The sequence below is a fragment of the Neolamprologus multifasciatus genome, chromosome 14, assembly GCF_963576455.1.
Source record: "Neolamprologus multifasciatus chromosome 14, fNeoMul1.2, whole genome shotgun sequence".
Taxonomy (NCBI): Eukaryota; Metazoa; Chordata; class Actinopteri; order Cichliformes; family Cichlidae; genus Neolamprologus; species Neolamprologus multifasciatus.
In genome coordinates, this window is record NC_140452.1 from 32101559 (window position 1) to 32120132 (window position 18574).

The 18574-nt window shown below is 43.4% G+C and overlaps 1 protein-coding gene across 2 annotated transcripts; it reads right to left on the reverse strand.

The window, feature by feature from the left end:
- Positions 1–1576: 1576 nt before the first annotated feature.
- On the reverse strand, positions 1577–14235 carry gap43 (growth associated protein 43). Of its 2 annotated transcripts, none has more exons than XM_085130846.1 (3): positions 14099–14235; positions 6948–7566; positions 1577–2905 (listed from the first exon to the last, which is right to left on the reverse strand). In XM_085130846.1, the coding sequence occupies exons 1-3, from the start codon at positions 14126–14128 to the stop codon at positions 2826–2828; spliced, it is 729 nt and encodes a 242-aa protein (XP_084986972.1). In that variant the 5' UTR covers positions 14129–14235; the 3' UTR covers positions 1577–2825. The 2 variants fall into 2 exon arrangements, with proteins under 2 accessions (XP_084986972.1, XP_084986970.1); XM_085130844.1 differs by having other exon boundaries at positions 6939–7566.
- Positions 14236–18574: the final 4339 nt, after the last annotated feature.

The following is an 18574-nucleotide window of genomic DNA, read 5'->3' on the forward strand; positions in this document are numbered from 1 at the left end:
TCTCTAAGATCATCAATTATGTCGTTCCTTTTTCACATTCTGTCAACACATCCCTGAACTGCGAAAAGTTCTAATTTTATAGAGGTGCTCACACTTGCTGATGAACAATTATTCAAGTGCATTTCATGAGCAACATTTGGCTGCGACTTACTCTTATAATTCCTTTGGAAGAGGCAGGGTTGGCAGCATTGGTGAAGGTTACAAATGATCTTCTTATAGTCTCTGATAGTGGACTCATGTCTGTGCTTGTCCCACTAGACCTCAGTGCAGCGTTCGATACTGTTGACCATAATGTCTTATTACAGCGATTACAGCATGCTGAAGGTACTACACAGCAGTAGTTTAAATCATATCTAAATGGGGACTTCACACACTAAGGTTAATATCTAGTTCCACAGGGTTCTGTGCTGTTACCACTTCTGTTTACATTATACAAGCTTCCCTTAGGCAGCTTGTATAATGTACAAGCTGCCATTCAATGGCATAGCACACATTTTCAGTCCTATGCACTGTAATCCATAAAGCCAGAAAACAAACATTAATTAGTTAAAGTGGACAATCTCTAAATTTCTGCTTCTAAATTCAGACAAAACTGAGGTAATTGTACTCTGTTTCTTAGAAACATGATGTCTAAGCAAACGCTTACGTCTACATGGCATGACTTTGGTCTCCAGTAACACTGTGAGAAATCTTGAAGACATTTTTGACCAATATATGTCCTTCGATGTGCATATGAAACAAGCATGTAGGACGGCTTTCTTCTACTTGCACGATATCTAAATTGGAAACACCCTGTCTTAAAGTGATGCTAAAAACCAGTTAATGTATTTACTACTTCTCGGCTGGACGACTGTAATTCATTGTTATCAGGCTGTCCTAAAATTTCCCTGAAAAGCCTTCAGTTAATCCAAAATGCTGCAGCGCGAGTACTGACAGGGACTAGAGGGAGAGAGCATATTTAGCCTATATTTTCTTCTTCTCATCAGGGCCCTTCTTAAAGACTTCATAGTACAGTATTACCCCATTAGAGTGCTTTGCACTCAGACTGCTGGCTTACTTGTGGTTTCCAAAGTATTTAAACATAGAATGGGAGCCTTCAGCTTTCAGGCCTCTTCTCTGTGGGACGAGCTCCCAGTTTGGATATGGGAGTACTTGCTCATAAGGGATCATCTAATTGGTGGGGTCTTCTCTGTATTATTGTAGGGTCTTTACCTTATGATGTAAAGCGCTTTAAGATGACTTTTGTTGTGATTTGGGGCTATATAAACATAACAGATTTGAATTAAATTGTATTTCCCTGTGTAAGTATTGTTTTAATGTACGTTTGGTGCAAGAGCATCTAATATTACAGGAATACTATCCATTCATTTTCTTCCACTAGTCCATTTCAGGGACGCGGCGGGCGCTGGAGTCTATCCCAACTATCATGGGGCAAGAGTTATAATAAAACCACACTTATGTGTGGTTTCGTGATGGATTCAGTGGAAAATAAGCATGATTATTGGAAACTGCCGGGTGTTTCGAAGTGACAATATGTTTCTATCAGGCTTTAAACAAACTCCACAGCTTATGATGGTAATTGGCACATTTGCTTTATTTTGAAAACAGACATTGAAACCATTTTTTATTTTTTTCATATTTTTTTTTCTCACAAGTTTGAACTCCTCGATAAGATTGAAACTGGACATTGCACTCACTGGAACATAGGAAATTTTTTTGTTGTTGTTGTTGTTTGCTCATTTGTTTGATTTTTCTCTTTATCTTTTTTTTCGTAACATCAGTGCAAGAGTATTTTTCCAATTTATATAAACTGTCATAACAACACCAAAGACATCAAAAAAGAAGCCGCCACACCTCTTAAGTTTTTTGTGACTGCGAAAAAGTTCCTCTCAGAGGGAGAGTTCCCATCATGCATCTGGTTCAATGGTTCATGCTATGGCCTCACGTTTGGTTGGCAGAGCACAAATTGTAATATGTAAGAGCCAGTTACATCAATAATATAGTTGATTTCTAGAGTTTTTATTATATGATCACATCCTTTAAATGGCAACAGGTCCTTTATTTACTGTAACTGTGAGTAAACAGAGTTTGTAAAAGGGGTGTAAACCAAGCTTGAATGACTCAAGCAGAATAGAGAAAGTTGAGTAAATATTGTTTTTGGGATTCAGGATAAAGCTGCCCCAACTGGAAATGTCACACATTTATTCATACATTCTATTATCCATTCAGTGTGTCAGTACATTACGTCTTTGTTGTGTTCTCAGTACACTTGGATCGTGTCGAAAACATGAATTGCATTTATAAACCTGGTTGTCTTTTTGTGCGTGCATTTGCAATACGGATTTCATTTGCAAAATGTGTCTAAAGAAAAAAAGTGCATTACAATGCAAATACAATACGGCGCATTGGCAATGCATTCTTTTTTTTTGAAATTTTAAATGTGTAAATATCCAGTTGGGAGCGTTCATTCCGCCCCCGGTTTTACATCAAATAGTGAAGATGTACCAAATGAAATCATCCACCTCGACATCATCACCATCACGGTAAGAGTCGCTTCTCATAAACATCAGCAACATCAACATCATCATCACCGTCGTCGTCAGCATCGTCATCACTTGCGCATAGTACAGTGTTAGCTTGAGCCAAAAAACTTCACGCTGGAAACTCCCCCAACATGAGAAAATCATTGCCACACAAAAAATGACAAACAAATAGAAACGGACTGCCTTCACATTGAGAAGGCAAAGAGCAACCTTTTTAGATTTTTCGTTTTTGTGGTATTCTTCATACTTTTAATTCTGCTTTCATTAAGTTAGACTTTAGCCTTAAGCATCCTTGGACTCGGTGGTCTCCGCCTCTGCATCTGCCGGGGTGGCCTCCTCTCCTTTAGACTCCTCTGCAGCATCTTAATGTAAGAAGTGGTGGAGGTAGAGGGTGTAAGGGTAGAGAGGAGGGGTTTGGGGGCGGGATAGATGAAAGGAGGGTGGAGAAAGAAGAGAAGAGGAGAGGTGGAGAGGTGGTTTTACATTGCGAGTAGAGTAATAAAGCTCTGTCTGGGGTGCCTGAGATACAGAGCTTCAAAGATTTCACTCATGAGCAGTAACTTTTGATGTTTTAAATATTTCACCCTCTATATGAAAAAAAAAAAGCCATGTAACATTCGGAAATTCTCAAAATATTCACATCTTCCCTTTCAAAAAAATAATTCGCACATGGAACTGTGTAATTCTGCGTTGTTCACAATGTGTCAGCTCCACTTAAACTGAGAGCATGTCTGAAGCTCGCACTGACTGTGTAAATAATAAAAGAAGCGCTTGCTCCTAATGGACCCATGAAGCATTTGAACTGGCATCACAAAGCTAACAGGAGCATCTTGGCCTGTCACATCTGATACAGTGTGACGCCCAGAGTGCACTGCACTATGATAGCAGGCAATGATAATTTGTGCACACTGCTGAGTAGCAATCCGTGATACATCACAAAGCAAATGCTAATGGGGATTCTTGCTCAGGTACTTTATATTTTTCAACATTAAATCATAATATCCTTCTTTAATAATCCTGTAGCTGGTGCGCTTTTTAGCTCCAAAAAAGCAAAGACATTCTCATTTATACTTAATCAAGACCTTCTTGCACTATGCAGGAGCTACACTGATTTTGGGGTCTTTGTTGTTCCTGCCCAAACTCGTTATCCGAGTGATCTCATCGGGGTGATGTCACACCCCGATGAGATCATATTCTTTTATTAGAAGGAGGAGACATCAAGGAATGATATCATTGCAATGGAGACCAGGGTGCATGTCTCCTGGTGTGTGCGTGTGTTTGTGTGTGGCAGGGCGAGGGAGGGAGGGAAAGAGAGAAGCGGGGCAACGGTGTCTGCACTAATGCGCGATTGTGTGTGTGACTCAAGACAGCGTGACTCATGGCAGATCTTCCAGGTAAGAGATAATTAGCTTGTTAGCCACTGTGACAGATTTGAGAATGTCCTTCACTACAGCCACTGAACTGTGCGATGCAAATCCAATTTCACCCAATTTACAGAGCCAAAGCCCGTCATTTCTTGTGTCTGACATCAGCGCGAGCTCACTTTCATACACCAGTTACCGGCTGAAGTGACAGTTTAGCTTTGCTGTTGGGTTTGTGTATGAAGATTGCAGACAGGGAAACAAACATTTATAAGTGTTCCATCATTTCTACCCACTGACCTCTTAGTCTTTAGTAAATAAGACTAATGAGATCATGGCAGAAAAAATATCAGACATGATATCATGACATTGCCAGCTTTAAATTGATAAAATTCTGTCATTCGCACTGTGGTATGTTTTACATAAATGGATCTCATAGCTTCATTGAAACATATGCAGGAGAGTTACAAAAACAGCCACGCAGCAAAAGACTTGTTGCATTTGTGACCATTGACTCAAGTGAAGTGTAACCACACTTTTGAATGGTTGCTTTTCTCCATCATTGTCACTAAAATCTGAGATCAGAGAGAGCTAGTGCCACCCCTCATTCTCAAAGAGAGATTGAAATCTCTACTGAACTGGAAATTGCATCCTTTTTTAATCTTTTTTTGGATTTACAATCAGAGTTGATGAGATAAAATGCTATTATATGCACGTTAATGTAGTTTAGGGCACGCTCTACTAACACAAGCCATTCACAAAGATGTGAGAGAGGACTTCTAAAGATGTACAAGCCTGTCTTAATATGACAGCCTGCTTTCAGATATTGTGTCATTTTGAAAGTGCTGGACAAACATTAATAGATCTGATCTGTTTAGACTGTGGTCTCATAATCGACCAGGACGTTCATTCAGATGTAAAGCAGGTAAGTCCAGATAAATCGGATTTTGAATGTAAACATGTTCATATCTGAAAAAAGCTGATAAAAGTACAAGATATCAAAGTCAAGGCAATAAAATTTTACTTTTCATGCTTCAGATGATAAAGTGCCAATATCCATAAGCATAGTATTAATTTCACTGCTATGCAGATGACACCCAACTCTTAGCGTTATAATGAGCTCTTGAGAACCACATATCTGGCCAACATATGGTGTTAAAACTGATTCTGATTTAATATTTAATATAGTCTATAATCTGTTTTTAACAGCTTCAATGCTCTGTTTCCCAAAAAAGAGTTAGAATTCACTAGATACATATAAAAACCTTATGTCACTCTAGGGTTTTCACTCTGTAGCACCCGAAATCACCCTGCTCACTGCTGCTCGCTGTGCCAAAACAAAAACTAAAATACATCTGACTCAGTCTGGAGTGGAGACTGAAGAAGTCACTTGGATGAGGAACGAAACATTAATCCCACTGAAAACACTACAGAGTCAGCTTTATCAAATAAAGACGTCATCTTTCTATATCGTCTCTGAGTCACTACATCTGGACAGTCCAACATCACTGATGGCTTGTTTATAGTGAGAATCTGTTTCTACTACTCTAACACTTTGCATTACTTTTTCTAGTTAAGTTCTAAAGTTCTAGTGTTTTCTTTAATGTTTTTAACTTATTTTTCCTGCCTCCTCTTTTTAAAGTCTTTTAAAGTGTAGTTTTCCAAATTAATCTACTATTTCTTTTCATTATTAATGAATCTGTTGCCACCTTTTAATGTAAGAGAAGTGCTCTATAAGTGCAGGAATTCGATAATAATTTGTGACATAGAGACCGCCTCATAGAGTACCCAGCATCCTTGTGGATGTGACTCTTTTCTGTGTGCAACAAACCTTAACCGAGCAATTTGGTCATAAATATTCATTTTGGTCTCTGAGTCACTTTGGTAAGTTAAGCAGATTGTAGACAGCAGTGAATTCTTAATAAGCAGATCTTTGTCAAGTAGTGTTTGTTTATGGCAGACTTCCCCAGTGCGGATCGTGACCAGTAGGGATCATTAATCATTCATTTAAATCAGAGCACCTGTTCTACCCGCACTGCTCCATGCAGGCCAGCTATCCCATTGAGGTGGTAACTATGACAACAGGGAGACAGTGCTGCCTAGGTGACCTACTTTCTGTGTGGTTCTCCAGTTGGTGTATGCATGTGTGTGTGTGTGTGTGTTTCCCACCTCACGCCCCCACCAGCTCCAGACTGAGCATGCTCCATTAACTACCTGTCTGACCCAGTCTGAGAGTCCTTGGACCAGAAATATGAGTTCATGTCAAGTGTATCTCATGACAGTGTTGTATCAGTGGAATAATATCATTTTATCTCCAGTTTCTTCTCAGGTCCACATTTCTGCTGTAATTGGACATCACATGACAGTGCTGGAAGACTTTTTTTTTTTTTTTTTACCAAATAGTTTAACGTGATTTACTTTAAAAAAAAAAAAAAGAAGTTTAACTGGGTCATCCATTACAACCGTTTTTCATGACTATGGTAGCAGTCAGGTTAATATATCACACCTCGTGTGAAGGCATCTGAGAGCTTTATTAACCTCAGTGATTTATAATTCATGCTGCTTTTACATTATGCAAACAACACATTGCTTTTTATCAATAGCTTTTATCATTCCCAGTGTAATAATATCACTGTGTACCACACTCTTGACCAGTGCTTATCATTTTCTATGCCGACCTCTGTCTAATCAGTATGGAGTTTTCATCTTGCAGAGGCTGAGCTACAAGGCTAATCTTATATAGAGCCGTGTCTCTGTGTTAACCAGTGAATGGTGGAGCACTGCCAAATATCTCTAAATCCCAAAGACACACCAAGCGGCTATGTCCTGTGGAGCCTGCCAAGCAGACTGTGTAAAAGCTTACCTCTTCTTCTCGATTTTATATTTACAGTAAGTAATTGTTTTTTGATTGGTGGAAGTGGCTGGAACTACTTTTAGCCCTGAACTCACTGCCCTCACGAACATGTGCATAAGTGAGAATGTTCTCGTAAACCTTTCTTCCTGACCACATGGAGCTCTCTCCTGTTCTGCATACCTTGTTTACCTTTTGTTTGGTTAGGCTCCTCCTTCTCAGCTGTCGGACTGACAGCAGCAGGCACGTCGGCTTGTCTGGCCTCCTCCTTTTTCTCTTCGCTCTTCTCCTCCTTCTTCTCTTCAGCTGTGGCCGTGGTGGGACTCTTGGCTGGGGCCTCCACCTCTTTGGGCTTCTCCTCAGCTTTCTCCTCCGCTTTTGGCTCCTCTTTCTTGGGTTCAGAGGGCGCTGCGGCGGCCGTGGGAGATGCAGCAGCCGGGGCGGCCGCTACAGGAGACGTTGCTGTGGCAGCAGCTGCCGGAGAGTTAGCTGGCTTGTCTGCCACAGGGCTTTTGGCTTGGTTTGTCTCCTTTTCCTCCTTCTTAGCCTCTTCTCCTGCGGCTTCATCCTGTTTAGCAGGTGCCTCCTCTCCCTCCGCTTTCTTTGCCTCCTCTCCTCCCTCTGTTGCCTCCTCTGCAGCAGCAGGACTGTCACCCTCTTTCTCCTCCTCTCCGTCTTTCATCTTTTTCCGAGTTATATGTCCACGGAAGCTGGCCTGTATTTTGGTGGCAGCCTTGTGGGCCTTGTCCTCGGGTTTGTTGGTGGTGCCATCCTGTTCAATCTTCTGGTCCGCCTCCTCATTCTTCTCCACCTGGCAGGCGATAGACAACATACCAGGTTAACATTTACTGCAAGAGTTGAAAAGGTTGCGCTGAATGTGTTTATTTTGCTAGTGTCCAGTTGTTGCTGTGTTTGTGTGTGTCTATCCCTCTTTTTGTTGGCATGCTGCTTGATCACGAGAAGGCATGCTTTATTTCTGTTTGCTAAAGTATGTAAAAAATAGTCAAACTGAAAGGTCAGAAGTCAAGAAAAGAAAAAAGTGTATATCGTGAAATGGGAAAGCTTAATAAATATATATATATTTCTAACCATTACATGACAATCATAGGCTGGGAAAAGGTTAAAATTTCAGGACACGTTTAGAATAAAAGTGCAGGATGAGATGAGGAGCAGAGTTAGGAGTAGGACAGGAGACAGGGTAATATTGAAAGTCTTTCCTTGATATTACCTTCGGTTACTGGATCCAAAGCTGTCCATCAAATAGTGGGTTGTGCTATGAGTCATATAAATCTAATGAAAAGAAATCAAATCAAATAAAGGAATGAATGATGAGCACTGAAAGTGGCAACACAAAATGAATCAGTACATTCCAAATGAATAGGCAAACAAATCAAGGTAAAATATTCTCTCGCAGGTGTTGGAACCAATCGAAAGCCTCAAATGAACGTGAATAAGTGTAATGAAGCAAAAGAACACAAACCGTCAAGCAGCATGCAGACTGTGTAGCATCAGTTATACCAAATGAAAAACAAAGTGAGTAAACAGCACAATCTATTTTTTATTTTTTATTTATTTATTTATTTTGGTCCTTCCAGGTATCAAGGCTTAGCTTGACTCTACAGCATTTTATCATTTCATGTGCCAGAGTGAGGAGATTTATTGTCTCCACATAATAAATCCAAGGCGCTGGGATTTCAGGTTGTGACAAGTGTCTCCGGGCATTTATTGCAGTTATTCAATCCAGGCATGAGGCTGATATTGTCCTCCTGATAATAACCCTGAAAATAGATTTAGTGAATAATTAAACTTAAATGTAGACGCTCTCCGTGGCATCCATTAATCTTTCCTGCAGTCTCTGCTAATGATATCCTCAAAATTATGAGCAGTGCTCAAAATCAGAGCCAATCTTTATTCTCTGGGTACAGTATATAGCAGCTCTGTGTCTGGCTGCTAGGGAACGAGCTCCCTGCTACAATCTCCTCACCATTCACTGCCATACCCCTCCCAACCATCAAAGGTTACCTTGACAACCAGAGTGCTAACTCATCACAGGGCCTGTCTGCTGTTCGGTGCTATGAAAGACTATATGTCACCCTGATTGGCAGTGAGCCTGACCCCTCGGGGGGAGCGGGCCAATAGGAACTCGTAAATCAGGTGGAGTAATCAGCATGGAAAAGCCAGGGATGTGATGAAGCAACGGTAGCAGCGGCAGGGTGTGGCGGTAGGGGGTAAAGGGGTAAAATGTATGTGCTTACATTAATGTCTGTGTCACCGAGATCTGGCAACGTCTTGTTTAAGGCCAATGAATCTGGGTGGAAAGAGCTTTCGTGCCTCTGCATCCACCCCCTATGTATGCTCTCCCAGTGTGTCATTATGTAGGATATGAGCTTTGACTTGGACAGCCTGTGTGAGGGATCACATCTGTGTGGAGTGATTTAAGACCCCGAGGCCCTAAATCAACACGTCTTCCTCAGGGTCAGTGTGTCAGTGCAATATTGGAGCAGCGAGGGCAAGGTGCAGCTGTATTGGTATATTCAGCTCCTCCGACTTTACTCCCCCGGGTTCGGGTTAATATACACAGTCTTCCAGAGTAATTTTGTGCAGTGTGAAATTATAAGACAGATAAATGAAATACACACTTAAATGTAGTGATTCGCATTTAAAATCTGAACTGGAGCTAAACAAGTTACCGGCCAATGGGTGTGGAAATAAACTTCAGCAGAACAGAAAGCAGGCAGACAAAGCACCACCACACCCTCTGCTCTTAATAATATGCACGTCTCCAGTGACTTGTTGGGCTTTTATTGTGTCTGATCTCATAGGTGCTTACAATTGCCAAAAATCTGACCCGAGCACTTAACTCTTAATAGAATTACTTACTGGCTGGGTTCAGTGAGTCAGACAGAGAAAGAGAAAGCGATGGATGAAGGGTGTTTGGGAATATGGGGTATGACATCATTATTGGAACAGAAGAGCGATGTCATTTACGTTAGAGGTTGGGGAAATGTGATAAAATACCAGAGGAGCACCAGATGATCTCATCTGGTGGTACGAAGACAGGAAGAAGCATCACAATCACAGTTTGACCACAGCTGGAGTGTCATCACTTGAATTATTGATACTTATGTGTGCATCACCCTTCAAAAAATAAAAATTAAAAAATGCTGTGCTGTGATTTTCCTTCTTCTTCTTCATGGATTCACTTCTGAGATGCAAAACCAAAAATTACTTGACACAGCACAGCTGACATTTGCCTGCACTGTATTTAAATCCCAAACACAAGCATCATTGCACATCATTTAAGACCTGCACCTTGAAGCCTCTGACCGGTAATTGAACCCCGGTCACGTACCCTCCCTGCAGGCGCTTTTGCACCCGGCGTCTATGTGGTGCACATCTCCATTCATAAATAAGGCAAGACTTAGTGGCTGTTTAAACTCTTCCTTGATTAATTTGCAGTGAGACAACATATTTGCATTATGAGTTAGTCAAAAGGCTTACTACAATTAGCCTGCAGTGCTTCCTATTTGCACACAGTCGTTCTGGTTGCCATAGATACACTACTTTAACCGCTGAAAAACTGCTTTTAATCTCCAAGAAAATGTGGACTGTTTGCAACATAATAGTGCTATTCTTGCAAGATTATGAAGCCAGCAATTATGCAATCTTTGTGCAATTATATTAGCTGTAGTATGATGTAGCAACATTAAAAAGGCTTGCTCCAGGATAAACTGACACTGTGCTATAAAAGCAGCTGACCTGTGACGAGAGAATCTAGTTCACGGGTTATCAAAATGCAAGCGTGCCATTCACCACAGGACACACACACACACACCCTCTCTGTCGGATTTGTCTGCAAAAATAATAAATGGACATGGTGAAATGCGCTCAGTGCATTATCTGACTGGCTGGATGTGTCTATTACAGCTGCAGTCTGAGCCTCTCTCCCTGTCCGCCTCTGTCCTTGGGTGGGCACCGGCTGTTGTAAGAACCACACCCCACAGTCAATGGCTTTATCCATAACCACACACTCACACATGCACCATCCCCCCAATGGTGACAGAAGTAACAATCCACCACCTTCCCACTGCCTCATTTAGAGTGCCATTAGGGACTTGTTTCAGGAGGCGGGGGGGAGGGGAAGACACAGTGAGGTTAGTGCCATCGGACCGCAACTCACACTAATGCATTCGTGCATGCTGTCTAATGATAATGTTGGGGTTTTTCTTACTTATTAATATTATTACTATTACTATTGCAATCCATTCAAGTGAGATTTTTGCCTCTCCACTTCGCCCAGCATTGAATGCCTCAAGCGAGAGAGGAGAGAAATATTAAAGGTAATATTTGCATGCATAATGGAGATGCTTGCTTTGCAGACACCCCTTTTTTTTATTATCACCAAGCCAACAGGTGCAGCTGCACTTTAATATGAGAGGCTTGTATGTAATAAAACCAGCTTATTAGAAGTCATAAAACAGACTGTATAGCGCACTGGCACTCATTGAAATAAAATGGAAAAACTCCACCGAGCAGTTGTCATATTACCACAGCTCCACCGAGCAGGTGGAGAGACTGTCAGCCACCCTTGCTGTGGCACACGTTTCTCTCTGCAATGGTACCTCTATCTTGTCTTCGGCGTGATTTCTGTGGCCGTGTCTGCTTTCCTGCAGGAGCCGTCCAGACAGCAAAGACTGAACTGCTGTCTGGAACTGCTGAATATCTCCCTCTTTCTCTCCCTGTCGTCTTTCACTCTCCATGAGCAAACTGCTACCCACTCATTCTCCCTCTCTCACACACATACACACACATAGGCACAGCGGAGCACCACACCCTTTTAGCCGGCTATCTCCTGCAGATGAGGAGAGGGGGGCTCAGGTGGTGACTGCCACAGCCCCCGCTCGCCATCTCTCGCCATCTCTCGCCATCTCTCCCTCCTCTCGCGCTATTTTCCTCTTCCTTTGACGGTGAATTGATGAGCAGCCGTAAAGGATGCACTGTTTCTTTTACGATGGCCCGGGAAAAGATGCTCCACAGCAACTAATAAGCGGCCATATGCCGGCCTCATTACGTCCTCTGGAGCAGCCTTTAATTCACTTACATCAGCTCTCTGGCTGAACAAAGGCTCTGCAATCGCCACTGATCTCATCGGGGGCTGGAGATATATATGTTTCTTTCTTTCTTTCTTTATTACAGCCTAAAGCAGAGGAAAGTCTCAGTTGAGACTGAAAACCTTGTTTTCAAGAGTGACCTGGGCAAGAGAGCAGCCAGTCACACACTGCAAATGAGTGACCACTGTATCCATAGGTAACCAGATAAGAGACGGGGTAGAGGAGAGAGGAAAAGGAGGTGATGCCTGAGGGAAAGGGCAAGGGTTGCGCACGGTGGTGGTTGTGTGGTGACGTGTGATAAGAAGTAGAGATGGAGAGTTGAGTGTTAGAGGAATAGCTCATTTGGGCAGGATTTGATTCTGCTTAAGTTCTGCTTATAAGCACAACCTGGAACTGGGTTCAAGATGTTGAGCTGAATACTGTTGTAAAGCTGCATAAAAAGCGAGGGAGGCAGATGGGACTTAAACTAGGTGACCGTAGCCACTCCCATATAGTGGAGATGTTGCAACAGCACTTAACACTCCACAATGGCGGGACCCCACAGCAACGCTGCCATACTCCGGAGCAGAAAATCATGCTTTTTGCTCATCCATCCGTGAAGACCGCGCAGTCTGTCCGGATTCATTTATGCTCAAATGCAGGAGCACGGAGATAAGTGCTTGTAGGCTGGGAGGACGTTTTTTTCTTTTTTACCCTCCCCTGTGGTGCACGCTTGAGGCGGCGACAGCCTTCCGTAGGAAAAAAAAAAAGCTAGTGCCTCACCCACATGGCTGCAGTGTGCAGCGTGCCGGCTTCTCTTCCTTCAATGTTTCCTCGTGCTTCTCCCTTTCTCATCTTCGTGCCTGCTCACCTACTCCAGCCACCACCACCACCATCACCACGTTCTCGCTCCACCACATATCTGCCAGGTGTAGTCAGCCATCTAGTTTCATTCCATCTTCACCTTTCTGCTTTGTTGCATTCATGCCTCTCCCTACCTCCACCCCCCCCGCCCATGCCCCGTACCTCACAGCCTCCACTCCCTGTCCCAATCCCTGTTTCACCTCTGTATCAGCGTCTTCTCCCTTTTTCCCCCTCCTCCATCTAGCTCCATGTGCACCACCCTGCTTCTGTTTCTCCCTCTTTCTCTCGCTGCATCCTGCTCCACCTGCATGGACTTCATCTGGCAAGCCTTTCTTTCCTCATTTTCTCTCTCTGCCAGAGCTAACATGACTCATCCGGGCTGACATTTAAGAAGCAATCAAAGTGCCATCAGAATCCAGCGTGTTATGGCTCTGATAAAAACCCTAATCAGTTCTGAGATAGCAGCAGGAGCATCGCTCGCGATCACATGCAGAACCACCACGACAGCTGCTGAAATGCTACCTCAGTGCAACACCTTTCTTTCATTTCATATTCACTGCCGGGACGAGACTGGCCACGGGTACCCAGCACCACCCTTTCACACCCTTTTAAATGAGTGCTCACTTCATAGAACCCTCCATTGACAGCAACCACTCAAAAAGCTGGAGGGCTATGATAATCCATTTATGCTCATTTATTCCCATTGTATTCCCCCCTCGAGGCCACTGACATGATGGAGCTGCTCACTCAGTCAGTACCCCACCCTTTTTTTCCCCCTTCACACTGTGGAAATGATGCACTTTCCTCTGTCACCCACTTCTTCTGCTTAACATAAGACAAATACAGAAGATACCTAGACCTCTCCCCTGCCCCTGTTTAAGGCGTAGGTTAAGAGAAAACTGTCATTTATCTAAAGCATCACTCGCCGGTGGATGAGATCGGGGTTTAGTGGATAAATCAGAGTATTTCAGCTTTGATATTGAAGACAATACATAATCTATCAAGTGCCATTCAGTAATAGTTCACTTTTTTCAAGCACTTAATCAATAAGAGGGAATGCCGGCGGCCCAGGATCACGTTACATTCTTGCTGCCTTTCTACAAGTACGGTGTGAGGTCTGAGAGGCATTGTGGCAGCATCCATTCATGCAGGATAATCACATTAACTAGGCGTGTCTGTGCTCCGTGGACAGATTTCTATAAAGACAAGTCAGGCCTCAAGTCACAGAAAATTACACCAACATTTTGGCTAATCCCACCTCGTGCCTCCTAATCTCCCCAAAATTGGGAGAAAAGAAAAGAAAAAACTAAAAAACAAACCCAACAGTCACAAAGTTCAGAACTGAGGTGAAGCTGAGAAATATTGATAAAGCAAATCAGAGCAGTTTACCGGTTTGGTTCTTCTTATGCAGCACAGCATAGTTGTAGTATCCTCCCTTTTTCTTCTCTGCTTCTTTTCTTCCCTTTTTTCTCCCTTTCACTTCTCTCTCACCCTCTCCCTCTCTCTCTCTCTCTCGCTCTCGCTCGCTTTCGCGCGCACACACACTCTCTCGCTCGCTCACTCACTCTCTCTCTCTTTTCTCTCTCTGGCTGTATCAACAGCTAAGCCGCCCAGTACATTTACTCATCCCAGTTTGCACACACGCGCTCTCCCGTCAGTCTGCCGGGGTGCGACTCTCTCACTCTTTCTTACTCGCTGCCTGACAATGACTGCGAGCCCACCCTTTAAACCCCTCCCTTCTGCCTCCCTCCTCGCTCCATCCATCCCTCTCGCTCTCTCTCCTCCTCCTCCTCCTTTCCTTCTTCTTCTTCCGCCTCCTCGTCCTCTTCTCACTCATAGTGATGACCACCCCCCCCCCCCCCCCCCCCACACACACACACACACACCTCTTTTAGATCGGCACTCCTCTCTTCTACATCTTCTCACCCACCTCCTCCCCCTCTTTCTTGTTCCCTTACAGCCTGGCTCCAGCAAAAGCTGCGGCCCCACCCTAAAAAAGCCTCTCCCTTAATAAATGACTGGATACCTCCCCTCAGTTTGGTCTATTGATACATCTTTCTTTCAGCTGTTTCATTGTCTCTCTTTTTTTGCCCTCAACACCCACATAGCCTCACTAGTTTATCCCCTCCCCTTTCTATAACATTTAAGGAGGTTTTTCTTCTTCTTCTTCTTCTTCTTTTTGTTAAGTGGCTCCCAAATGGAAGTTGCCTCCTCTGATTGCTCAGAATCCATCTCAGACTCAGAGTGTTACAGACTCTGGATCTCAGATCAGCATTATAAGCCCGGGAGCCCTGTTTCCAAATTACCACAGCAATGCCAAAAGCATGTTTTCTGGCACAGTCAGGGAGCAGCTCTTGGCCAGGATAGACGTGTGAAAGAGAGCAGTGATGATCGTTCAAACGCACGCACGCACACACACACACACACACACTCTTTGCTTTTAGGACACGTCACCCCACACCACCGATCCGCCAGCCCACCCCCCCTTCCCTTCCCTTCGCTTCCCCGTACCCAGCGCTCTCTGTTCTCATGGAAACACCAGCAGATAGACTCGAAGAGCAGAGGAGGAGTGTGTGTGTCTGTGAGAGAGAGAGAGGGAGACAGAGAGAGAGAGAAAGAGAAAGAGAGAGAGAGAGAGAGAGAGAGAGAGAGAGAGAGAGAGAGAGAGAAAGAGATAGACATAGAGAAAAAAGAAAGGAATGAAGGTAGGAGGAGGAAGCAAGAAGGCCGGGTGTGGCAGACAAGCAGGAGAAGCAAAGTGCTTTTTTTCACCCCTTTTTTTGTTTTGCTTTTCTTTCCTCCCTCTGTGTCCACATTTGAACACACTCTGGGCTTAATAAGCAGGCACTAGTCATGCATTATCCCTAGAATCACATCTCAAGCCATTACCAATACAGTGAGGCTTGCAGGCGCATGGTCATGCAAACACCCACACTCTGTATTTGCCTTTCATAATGCACACAGACACGCACAGCGGTGTCAGAAAAGTCCCCACCCCCGCTCTGACACCGGCAAGCACCAGCAGATGCTACAGACACAATGAGGATGCAGGGAGGGATGGAGAACACAGGGGAGATAGACTGAGCCAGGGATGGAATAGGGAGGCAGGGAAAAGAGGAAGAGGAGGAGGAGAAGACCTGAGGGGGGGTTGCGCTTTGCTATTCTTCTCTTTTACAGGATTATTCCACATGCAGTTCACTGAAGGGAAATCATTAACCTGCATTGCTGAGCCTCAGACTTCTCGGTGGTCACTGCTGCCACACAGGGAAAGCAAAAAAATTTTAAAAAAATCTAGCACCATTACTTGGCCATCCTACATCATCACGATGTGTCATCATGGCAAACCACAGGCAGTGACACAGATACTGTAGTAATGCAGGGTTCTGCTGAGTATGCATGACTCTCTCAGCGCTGCCCTGCTTTACTTTTCCACAGATGTGCACATTCATACTAAAGATGTCCAGCTTACAGTCCACATCCCACATCCCGCTGTAATAACCAGATAAGCGCTTTCCTGAAGGGGAGGTGCCTTTTTCTGTTCTGAAGCAGTTCAGATATCCCGCTTCTGTAAGGTGAAGCCAACATCAGATGTTCTTTGAGGGTGAAAACTATGTGCATAACTGGGAAATGAAGCTCTGACACTTATCATCTCTATTCCAAGAGTTTTCTGCACCAAAATAGGCAGAATGATTTACTTTTAAAGCAGGAGGCCTTGCCAGGATTCAAACCCAGGACTTTTTTTGTTGTTGTTGTGAGCATCCATTCTGGCATCCACCAAGGAAATGTCAACATTTGTTGACTTTCTTTGACAGTATTGCAGATATCACTGGTGTGGCGAGCACTGCTGCCTCACAGCAACAAGGTCCTGGGTTTGAATCCACCATCTGGCTGGGACTTTTTTGTCTGGAGTTTGCATGTTCTCTTCGGGTACTCTGGCTTCCTCCCACAGTCCAATGACATGCAGTTAGTGGGGTTAGGTTAACTGGTGATTCTAAATTACCCAGGGGTGTGGATGTGAGTGCGAATGGTTGTCAGTCCCTCCGTGTTAGTGCTGTGACAGACTGGAAACCTGTCCAGGTTGTACCCCGCCTCTTGCCCTATGGCAGCAGAGATAAATGATCCTGAATTGGATAAGCAAATGAGGATGGATGGATGAAATAAACTGAATATCAAATCTAAAGTGAACACCTGACTGTCACCTCACTAAAGTAATTGCTGTTTCGCATCAAAAGGATTATGATTCTGTTTACCGAGAGGTTTTCATCCAAACACAGTCGAAATTTAAATAAATGCAATTTTCTTGCACGATGATGAACAGCATCAATATTTAAACATCAAGTGACACTTCAAATCAAATGCCCACTGGGAGCAGTGCTACAAATCATTTCAGAGAGGAATACAAAACACAATCCTAATCTTCTTATTCAAAAAAATAGAAAGGGGGGGGGGGGGGGGGGGGTATGTAAATGGAAATTTAGGAATTGCAAACACTCAAATTCCAAAGAGCCAGATTAGGTTCGCAGTGTGATCTGAAGAAGTGGCAGATAAAGAAACAGAGCCAGAGTGGTTGCTCCTGCAAAACAATCCATGTTCAGTTGCAAACAGACTGACCAGCAGTTGACAGGAAATAAACCCAACCCAAAAGAAGCTGCTCACTCTTCACTGTATGCTAATGTGTGTCCAGTGACTTGATTGTTCTGTTAAGCGGCTGAGTCTGCTGCTGCACCGACCACAGAGATCAATAACACAACAGCGATCTGCCAGTACTGAGAAACACTCAAGAGCCTAGTTCTGGCAACAGTTAAATGGAAATACAGACAGCTTCCTTTTTTGTGATTGGTTTATTCTGTCATTAAATATGACGTTCAGGACACGTGTCGACACGTTTGTCTAATGATCAGCTATTCGTTTGCTGCTCGGTCTGTTTGTGCTTCCTCACACAGCAGTGTTATATAGATTTATATAAACCTGTAGCATATGCAGAGCTCAGACCAAAGCCAACTGAATACTAACTAATTAACTAACTAACTTATGAGCTTGTCCATATGAAACCATTAATATTGGTTTTTGAAGGGGTTTTTTTTTACATGTAAATCCACAGTGTGTTGTATTTGTTGCAGTGCTGTCTGCCCTTTCAGGCTAAGTGTGATGAAGCTCCTCATCCGGAGTATGAAAGGTCACTGTATCTGTGAAAGACAATGAGATTCTACCTGCTGCAAATTATACATGCTGCAGGAATATGAATGCACAAACCAAGGGCATCTAATCGACCATCACCGTTTTAATCAGTTCATTTCCTTTAGGATGATGACCTAAAAGTCAAAGGTACAAATGAGTGTACTTAATCAGTACTGTGGAGCACACTACACTTCACAAGTGGATGGAGTTTAAAAGTTGCAAAGAGCTTTTTTGCAAAATTCAAATACAGTACATAAAGTGTGCTACAAGTTATTTTTAACCAGTGCTTTTAGTCCGGGCAACATTCACATGCATCACTCACTCAATGAGGGCGTGTTCTTAAATAACATGATATTAAAGGAGCAGCAAATAAACAGATTCTTTAGTTGTTCTCTAAAGGCTTTTGGCACCGATTGCATTGCTTTATAACCCACATAACAAACCCAGAGCATAAAGTCCCAAACCATCAGAATACTGGAACTATCGATACAATGATATGAAAGTATAACACTAATAGGATGGCACTCCATCCAGTTTTCGGATTCTAAAGCTCAGAGGCCTGTCTCGTGTCTGGTGACTGACACGGCAGCAACGTTGATTACAGGGATCAGCTGTCATGTTAAAGCAAATAAGTGGCCTGCTGAGCGGCCTGCCTGCACTCAAACGTATTATTACCATGCAAGGTGA